This window comes from Colobus angolensis, unplaced genomic scaffold, assembly GCF_000951035.1.
Source record: "Colobus angolensis palliatus isolate OR3802 unplaced genomic scaffold, Cang.pa_1.0 Scaffold79, whole genome shotgun sequence".
In the NCBI taxonomy this organism is placed as follows: domain Eukaryota; kingdom Metazoa; phylum Chordata; class Mammalia; order Primates; family Cercopithecidae; genus Colobus; species Colobus angolensis.
In genome coordinates, this window is record NW_012121709.1 from 6,547,359 (window position 1) to 6,557,366 (window position 10,008).

A 10,008-nucleotide genomic window follows, 5' to 3' on the forward strand; every position below is an offset into this window, starting at 1 on the left:
ACATGCTGTCTCACTGGAGTTAGAATGTGATCACTGGCACTCATTAAAACAAGTGCATACATTCCTTACATATACTTAATAAAAAAGATTATAAGGGATTCTCTTCTATAATTCCATATTATGGACTGTTTATCTAAGGTCTCTCAAAATATCTTTGAAGAATTCCTACAAAGAATTATATTTTTCATAAAGTATTTCAACTTATGAATCCTCATAGCCTTGTATGAAATGAGAATTTTTAATTGGAAAAGAACACAAAAATAAAAAACAGAATAATTCACTCACAAGTCAGAATTTAAGGTTGGGTATGGTGGTGAATGCCTGTAACCCCAGGCATGGGAAGCCAAGGTGGGAGAACTGCTTGAGGCCAGGAGTTCAAGACCAGCCTGGGCAACATAGTGAGACCCCCATCTCTACAAAAAAATTTTAACAATTAGCCAAGTGTGGTGGCACACACCAGTAGTCCTAATTAGTTGAGAGGCTGAGTGGGGAGGATGGCTTGAGCCAGGAGTTTGAGGCTATAATGCACTATGATCATGCCACTGCACTCCAGCCTGGGTGACAGAACAAGACCCTATCATGATGCTTTTGTCATTGTGCATCATGATAAAAAATAAAAATTATTTAAGCTGTAGAGAGCTAGCCTTAGAAGAACTATAAACCATCAATCCAAGAAATGGTAGAAAATAGTAAAACTGACTCTAAAACAAATGGTATGTTGGGAATAAAGATTAAGAAACATACTTTTTTGTTTTTGAGATGGAATTTCGCTTGTCACCCAGGCTGGAGTGTAATGGCGCGATCTTGGCTCACTGCAACCTCCGCCTCTTGGGTTCAAGTGATTCTCCTGCCTCAGCCTCCCGAGTAGCTGGGATTACAGGTGTGTGCCCCCGTGCCTGGCTAAGTTTTTGTATTTTTAGTAGAGATGAGGTTTTGCCATGTTGGCCAGGCTGGTCTCGAACTCCTGACCTCAGGTGATCAGCCTGCTTCGGTCTCCCAAAGGGCTGGGATTACAGGCATGAGCCACCGCACCCAGCCAAGAAACATACTTTTGAAAGAACGTACTTCTAAAAGGGCACAACCAACAGGTTACGCTCAGGAAGACTTAAGGTCTACAGTATTAAGATTACTGGTTTAGAGAAGGACTTACCAAATTCTTCAACTTATATATTGATGATGATGGACATCAGAGTAATGAGAGAGGGAGATGAAGAAACAGGCACAGATGTAGGCTGTGTAGTCCTTTGTTACTTTTTGACTGTAAGAAAACTGTCTCATGCCAGGTGTAGTCCCATACTGCAGTTGCAAAAAGGTAACTGAAACATCTGGAAACTAAGTGACTTGAACTGGATTCACTATGATTGACAAAGCTCACCTCTGTGGAGGGTATCATGAAACATACCTTCTTGTGCACGACAGAGGAGCTGGAATTGATTGTGCTTTCATCGTCGTGCATCATGACAAGTTCAGAACTGCTCTCATCCATGACCTCCTGCATGCTATTCACACTGCTGCTCTGGCTGCCTGTGCTCACGGACATGCTTGGAATGGAATGGTTGCTGTCCAGGCTGTCCATTTCCCTGTTCAGGCTGGTTCCATGTTCACTGTCCTATAAAAATGGGGCATTGAGGTTAGAAAAGACTGAAGATAAAGAGTCAATCCGTTGACTAAAGTATCAAGCACACTCAATTTTGTAGTGTCAAGTTGCTTTTCTGCCAAATCTGCAAAGATGAACTTTTTATGTACTGGCTCCACTACTCCTCCACCATTTTCAGACATCTCAAATTCGCTTCTTATACCTTCCCCAGGGGCCATTCTGGACATCTGGTCATAAGGCTCCAAATGCTGCCATCCCAGGGCTTTCCCCTGTCATACACACTACCATATTATCGTGTTGCTATTCAGTCAGCAAAATCAAGCCAGGTTTGTAAGGGACTTTCTGGAACATTAAGGAGCTAGAGGAAGACTGCCGGCCACTACACAGGTGAGTTCTAGGATATCTGCAAATACAGCAGTGGTGACGTGAAAAAGTAGAGTGGAAAGAGTTTTCAGATATTTGACAAGCAAAACAAGCAATATGCTTCCCGGCAAGTTATTATTGAGTAACTTCATATCTAAGCAGGGATATTAATTCTACTTTCCTGGACAGGTAATTAGTCTGCCTCCCTCAAGCAATTCTATCATGCTTATCTCTGTAATCTTATTAAATATATCTGTTAAATAATACTGGTATTCATCACTACTGGCCCAAAGACTACTATTTGAAAAGTGGTAAAATAATCAGAACATATAATTTATCCATCACAGTGGGATATCTTTTGATATAAGATTGAATAATATAATTAAATCCATTTAGCTACAAATAAACCTTGTTCTCAAAGAACCATACTGTACACATATAACTTTAATAAACTGTTACTTAGCCATGGCAATATAAAAAATTACTGGGTAATATAAAATGGAAAATAATACATTATATTTTTAATAGGCTTATTTTCCCAATTAAAGGGGATCATTTCTAAATACGCAATCAAGAAATTTTATAGTTCAATGCAACTTTCTGGGCTTCATTTTTAGAATTATTGATAAAATACTTTTATGTTTATTTTATTTTCTATTAAAAAGCTAAAATACATTCATTCTTCATTCTTGTCTTCCTTTGTATTTCAATTTAGAGGAAGAAGAGTCCTTTCTCTTATTCAAGGCTAATTCCTCCACTAATACTCTTGTTCTTATTCTGTCTACGTTCTGAAATCCTGCCTCTTTAACTACATCCCTTTCTTCTATCTTCTGACTCTGCCCTGGCTCCATCTCTACTGCATTTAAAGATGAAGAAGCCTGTCTTATATTTATGGACCTGTCTACATGCTGCCCACTCTTACTTTTCCTTTTTAACCCAATTTCGGAATCTTAACGTAATTACTTTTTTTGCTGTCTCCCCCTTATCAAATCCCATGAATTATACAACCCCAGTAATCTACTATTCATTCTACCTAGTCTTGTAAAACTGCTTTTACTAAGGTCATTAAGGACCTTAGTCAAATTTCTCTAATTGAAAACTTCTATCTGTATACCAGCAAGAGTATATAATGCCAGGACCTTAAACTCAAAAGGCACGAAACTGAACTCATCCTAAACCTACTCTTTCTCCCTGGTTCATTTTCTCTGTTCTTGGTATTGACATACTCCTAGCCACCCAGGCTCAAATGCTCAGAGTCATCTTAAACGTCTCCTTATCTGTCACTGTCAATGGGAAGCCATGGATTATCAAATCTACCTCTATGATGCTTCTCAAAAGTGTTCCCTTTTCCCCATTCGCATTGACACTGCCCTTATTACCTCTTGCATGGACTATTAGCCAGGATGTTGCCCATTCAAATCCATGTTACACTCTGTTGCCAGAATAATCTTCCTAAAGCACAACACCTGTCTGAGTCTAGAATACCCTATGCCCATTTGTCAGAAACCACCCACATTATGTCCTCCAGGAAACCTTCACTAATCCCACCAGCAGACTTATTTTCTCCCCATGATGGACCCCTGCAATGGGGAACACCTCTGTAGCACTTTTCATATTTTGCCTTATATAAGTGTTATTTTATGAACATCTCTTGTACAACCCTTCATGTCTCTTAAGGCAGACAGCATCAATTAATTTTTATCCTCAAAAGTTTTTCAGAGTGCCCAGTCTAGAACTTTTTCACATAGTGGGCATTCTAAAAGTACCTGCTAAAATAAATTAAACCTACTTCCTCATCCTCCTGTGACTCATTCAAGGGTCCATTTCGTGTCTCTTGGAAAAGTATTTTTTTCATTTTTCGGTACTGTAGGTTATCTAGCTCACGAACAGCATCTTTTGTCCGCTGTATGAGGTCAATGAGGACACGTATTGGCCGGTCTCGTCGAACAAAGTCATGCTGATTGAGGGAGGAGAAAAAAATAAATAGATAATGAAGAAACATCCTTAGGTGCAAGGTACAGATATCAAAGGAAATAGAGAATCATAAAATAGTTCTATGGATATTACAGAAATAACAAAATATGATTTTCATGTCATGTGTCCTTTCATATTTTATAAATCTCATAAAGAGATAGCTATGCTTTTTTTTCTTCTTCCTTAAGCCCCGTTTTGCGGATATGAGAATTCTTTTTAAAAATTGTACACATTGCCAGGCACGGTGGCTCATGCCTGTGATCCCTGAGCTTTGGGAGGCCGAGGCGGGTGGATCATGAGGTCAGGAGTTCAAGACCGGCCTGGCCAAGATAGTGAACCCCTATCTCTACTAAAAATACAAAAAATTAGCCAGGTGTGGTGGCACGTGCCTGTAGTCCCAGCTACTCCAGAGGCTGAGGCAGAGAACTGCTTAAACCTGGAGAGGCGGAGCTTGCAGTGAGCCCACATCGCGCCACTGCACTCCAGCCTGGGTGACACAGCAAGACTTGGTCTCCAAAAAAAAAAAAAAATTGTTTATATTTAAAGTATATGGCAAGATGTTTTGATACACATACAAATAGTGAAATGATTTCTACAGTTAAGCAAATTAACATATCTGTGATCTCATACAGTTACTTTTTGTTGGCGAAAGTACCGAAAATCTTTAGTCTTAGCAAATTTCCCAGATATAATACAGTATTATCAACTATGGTCCTCATGCTGTACACTGGATCTCTACACTTATTTATCCCACATAACTAAAACTTTGTACCGTTTGACTTTTATCTTTCCATTCCCCATCTCTTTCAACCACCTTTAATTTTGTGTTTTATTCTTTTGTTTAGTTTCCTCAAATAAGTGAGATTGTACACTGTTTTTTTGTGTGTCTGGTTGATCTCACTTAGAATAATGTCTTCTGGGTTTACATGTATTACTGCAAATGGCAGGACCACTTTCTTTTTAAAGACTATATATGTAATAAATATTATAAATAAATAAATAAATAATAAATATAATAAAATATTATTCAGTCATATATATGATTGAGTCTTAAATATCTATATCACATGCACCATAATTTCTTCTATCCTTTCATCCACTGATGAACACATAGGCTGTTTCCTTATTTCGGATATAGTGAAAAATGCTGTGATGAACATGGGGGCACAGATATTTTTATGAGGTGCTGACTTCATTTTCTTCAGGTGTATAACCAGCAGCGGGATTACTGGAACGAGTAACATTCTGATTTTTGGGTTTCGGAGGAACCTCCATACTGTTTTCCATAATGGCAACCCCAATCTACATTCCCACCAACAGCATATAAGGATTCCCTTTTCTCTACACCCTTGCCACTTGTTATCGCTTATCTTTTTTGATAATAGCCTTTCTAACAGGTGTGAGGTGACAGCTCATTGTGGTTTTCATTTCCATGTCCCTAATGATTAGTGAATGTTGAGTATCTTTTCATATGAGAATTCTTGAGGTTTACTTTATCATATAAGTACTAAAAAAATCACCAGAACTTTAAGAAGTGGTAGGTAGGCTTGTAACTTTTAAATCTGAAACTACATAATAAGCCAAAGCAATGCAGAGTATAGTCTATTCTTTTTTTTCTTTTGAGATGGAGCCTCACTCTGAGGCCCAGGCTGGAGTGCAGTGGTGCGATCTTGGCTCACTGCAACCTCCACCTCCTGGGTTCAAACAATTCTCCTGACTCAGTCTCCCGAGTAGCTGGGATTACAGGCATGCGCCACCACGCCTGGCTAATTTTTGTATTTTTAGTAGAGACGAGGTTTCAATATGTTGCCCAGGCTGGTCTTAAACTCCTGAGCTCAAGTGATCCACCCGCCTCAGCCTCCCAAAGTGATGGGATTACAGGTGTGAGCCACTGCACCGCACTTTGGTCTATTCTTATTATAACTTGCCTCAATCCTCACCCCCATATGCATTATGCCTTGAAAAACAGACTTGTGAATATTTTATTTTCTATTTCTGTGGTCATATAGTGTATGCTTGAAAATATGCCAGCTGTTCAATTTATCCAGAGGTCAAAATTCTGGCAACTTCATTTCCCCAATAAGAAAAAGGGTCTCTGAGGAGTGAAAACAAATGCTCTAAAGTACATAAATTATTCTTGATATAAACGTCCCTCACTTTCAATATTATTAATGATTGTTACATAATCTGGTTTCCTAGTTTCTCAGCCCATAGCAGGTTAGACAGAGAATAGTGGAGAAGTAGGCCTGGCGCGGTGGCTTACGCCTATAATCTAGCACTTTGGGAGGCTGAGGCGGGTGGATTACTGGAGATCAGGAGTTCAAGACCAGCCTGGCCAACATGGTGAAACCCCGTCTCTACTAAAAATACAAAATTAGCTGGGTGTGGTAGCGCGCATCTGTAATCCCAGCTACTCGGGAGGCTGAGGCAGCAGAATTGCTTGAACCTGGGAGGCAGAAGTTGCAGTGAGCTGAGATCGCGCCGTTGCACTCCAGCCTGAGCAAAAAGAGCAAAACTCCACGTGAAAAAAAAAAAAAAGAGTGGAGGAGTAAAGGATTGAGAACTGAGAAAGGTAGGGTTACCACCTGTTGTAAAAAGAAGCATGTTTTGTAAGTTCTCTGACTGCTGGAGAGTAGAGAGAGAAATTTTATGACTAACAGACCTATCAACCAAACAAACAAATAATAATAAAACAGAGGTTTGTGGGCTATTTTGCAAAAGGGCAAATGCCCCTTATATAGCCCCTTTTATGCCTCAAGAGTTCATGAAACACTGTCTCTGAGTCCTCAAGAAGTGACATTAGACTGGGTGTGGTGGCTCACATCTGTAATCCTAGCACTTTGGGAGGCCGAGGCAGGCTGATCACTTGAGGTCAGGAGTTCGAGACTAGCTTGGCCAACATGGTGAAACCCTGTCTCTACTAAAAACACAAAAAATTAGTTGGGCATTGTGATGCACGTCTGTAATCCCAGCAACTCGGGAGGCTGACGCAGGAGAATTGCTTGAGTCTGGGAGGCAGAGGTTGCAGTGAGCTGAGATTGCGCCAAAACACTCCAGCCTGGGCGACAGAGTGAAAAAAAAAAAAAAAAACTGAGTGAAAGGAGGAAACTTTATTTTTTAAAGCAAAAAGTTATGTGGAAAATTTACTTCTGTAAAATTATAATTTGAAGATATTGGGAAAATGAGATACAATGTAGTGGGCCTTAGCTGATGAAATGAATTTAATTTCTTTATAATTTAAACAGATAGGCCGGGCGCGGTGGCTCACGCCTGTAATCCCAGCACTTTGGGAGGCCGAGGCATCGAGACCACGGTGAAACCCCGTCTCTACTAAACATACAAAAAATTAGCCAGGCGCTGTGGCGGGCGCCTGTAGTCCCAGCTAGTCCGGAGGCTGAGGCAGAATGGCGTGAACCTGGGAGGCGGAGCTTACAGTGAGCCGAGATTGCGCCACTGCACTCCAGCCTGGGGGACAGAGCGAGACTCCGTCTGAAAAAATAAATAAATAAATAAATAATAATAATAATAATTTGAACAGATAAAAAATAATAGGGCCCTTGTGAGAAAACAATCTATATGTCTTGTGGTTCTACATTCTGACTCTGTTAGAGGAATTGCAGTTTTTGCTGTTGCTTTTATAAAATGCCTCTTCCTAGGCAGAGTCCTTTTTGAATAAAAACACCATTCCCAGGAGCAAGTGTAGCCTGCACATTTCAAGGATGAGAAAGAAAGGAAGAAAGTATGATCATTTTCCTCCTCCAGTGCTTACAATTATAAAGAGCGAATCGGGTTTTAGTAAACTTAAAGCTATGACTTAACGTCACAGAATTTTCTAATGGGAATGCCTCTTAGAAAATTTTCTGTTTCAAGGCTGGGCATGGTGGCTCATGCCTGTGATCTCAGCACTTTGGGAGGCCAAGGCAGGCAGATCACCTGAGGCTAAGAGTTCAAGAGCTGCCTGGCCAACATGGCGAAACCCCATCTCTACTAAAAACACCAAAATTAGGGACTGGGCATGGTGGCTCACAATTGTAATTCCAGCACTTGGGGAAGCTGAGGCAGGGGGATCACATGAGGTCAGGAGTTCAAGACCAGCCTGGCCAACATGGTGAAACTCCATCTCTACTAAAAATACAAAAATTACCAGGGCATGTTGGCACGTGCCTGTAGTCCCAGCTACTCAGGAGGCTGAGGCAGGAGAATTGCTTGAACTTGGGAGGCGGAGGCTGAAGTGAGCTGAGATCATGCCACTGCACTCCAGCCTAGGTGACAGAGACTCTGTTTCAAAATAAATAAATAAATAAATAAATAATAAATAAAAATAAAAATACCAAAATTATCCAGGCGTGGTGGTGCCTGCCTATAGTCCTAGGTACTTGGGAGACTGAGTCACGAGAATCAATTGAGCCTGGGTGACACAGAAAGACTCTGTCTCAAAAAAAAAAAAGAGAAAAGAAAATTTTTCTTTTTCAAGTGAGGAAATTTGGGCCCTGAGAAGTTAGGTGATTTCCACAGCTAATTAGTGGAAGAGCTACAGTTGCAACTCAGGCTTTAAAACTTTTTTTCTGCAGGGGGTGTGGGTGGTGGTGGTGATTTTCTGGTGCCTACTACCATAATTATCTTTCTAAAATACAGGTATGATCATTCATTGCAACAGATACTACATGCCACTAATCCCCCATTCCAACCTCTTTTTTTAAATCTGAGACAAAGAGGCGCAATCTCAGTTCACTGCAACCTCCGCCTCCCAGGTTCAGCGATTCTTGTGCCTCAGCCTCCCCAGTAGCTGGGATTACAGGCGTGCGCCACTACGCCTGGCTACTTTTTGTATTTTTAGTAGAGATGGGGTTTCACTGTGTTGGCCAGGCTGGTCTCAAACTCCTGACCTTAGGTGATCTGCCCACCTCGGTCTCCCAAAGTGCTGGTATTACAGGCATGAGCCACAGCTTTCAGCCCGAATCTCTCTCTCTCTTCTTTTTTTTTTTTGGCCTTACTTTAAACATGAGAAAGTAAAGGAACTGAACCCAAGCCTCCTTTGTGGTTACAGATTACAAAGTGACTATGTTCTGGCCAGTGAGAGGTAGGCAGATGTTCTTGAGGAAGGTTTTATTTTCTAGAATAAAAAGGCAAGACACATAAGGAGAAGGTGTTTTACTCTTTGTTCTCTCTCCTTCTTCCTGCCTGGAATTAAAACTTGAGTCCTGGCAATGTAGCAGCCATTTTATAACAAAGACAATAAAAGGTACATGCTAAGCATGGTGAAGTAGAAAGAAAGAGCTTGGGTCGATGATGACATTGTTGAGCTGCTTACAGCTTTGGACTGCTTACTCCACTTCCTTTTCCAACGTCCTGGACTTCCTATTACATGAGATAAACTCTTACCTGTTTAAGCCTTTTACAAACAGATACACTCTACATCTTAATATCTCACTGTCCCTTAGATAAAGTGTAGCCTTTTACAACCAGGTTCCTGCTTGTATTTCTAGGTTTAAATCTAGTCATTGCTACTCCTCCTTCCTACACAATAGTACATTCCAGGTAGTTCTAAACCCGTGCATACCTTTCACACCTCTAGGCCTTTGCCGTCACATCTCTATGTTCTCTCTGCCTGCAATCTCATCTCCTCAATTTTTTAAAAAAATTTTTATTTTTTGAGACAGAGTCTTGCTCTGTCGCCAGGCTGGAGTGCAGTGGCATGATCTCAGCTCACCGCAACCTCCACCTCCCGGATTCAAGCGATTCCCCTGCCTCAGCCTCCCAAGTAGCTGGGATTACAGGCATGCGCCACCACGCCCAGCTAATTTTTCGTATTTTAGTAGAGACGAGGTTTCATCATGTTGGCCAAGATGGTCTCAATCTCCTGACCTGGTGATCTGCCCGCCTCGGCCTCCAAAAGTGCTGGAATTACAGACATGAGCCACTGCACCTGGCCTCCTCATTGTTTTTAAAAGTCCACTGTTCTCCAAACCCCTACAACTGGAATGTCCTCAGACTCTTTTAAAAGGACAATTTTATTGTTCTCAAAAATACGTTTACTTTCCACATTCAAATAACACAGAAAAATGCAAAAAAAA

At 40.9% G+C, this 10,008-nt stretch overlaps 1 protein-coding gene across 3 annotated transcripts in view; it reads right to left on the minus strand.

Annotated features, from left to right (window-relative positions):
- Positions 1-10,008, minus strand: part of TAOK3 (TAO kinase 3) — a 248,328-nt gene that overhangs the window by 61,500 nt on the left and 176,820 nt on the right. For all 3 annotated transcript variants that reach the window (XM_011928713.1, XM_011928714.1, XM_011928715.1), the window contains 2 exons: positions 3,750-3,917; positions 1,403-1,609 (listed from right to left, as the gene is read on the minus strand). In XM_011928713.1, coding sequence (XP_011784103.1) covers positions 1,403-1,609; positions 3,750-3,917 — 375 coding nt within the window. The remainder of the gene's footprint in view (positions 1-1,402; positions 1,610-3,749; positions 3,918-10,008) is intronic.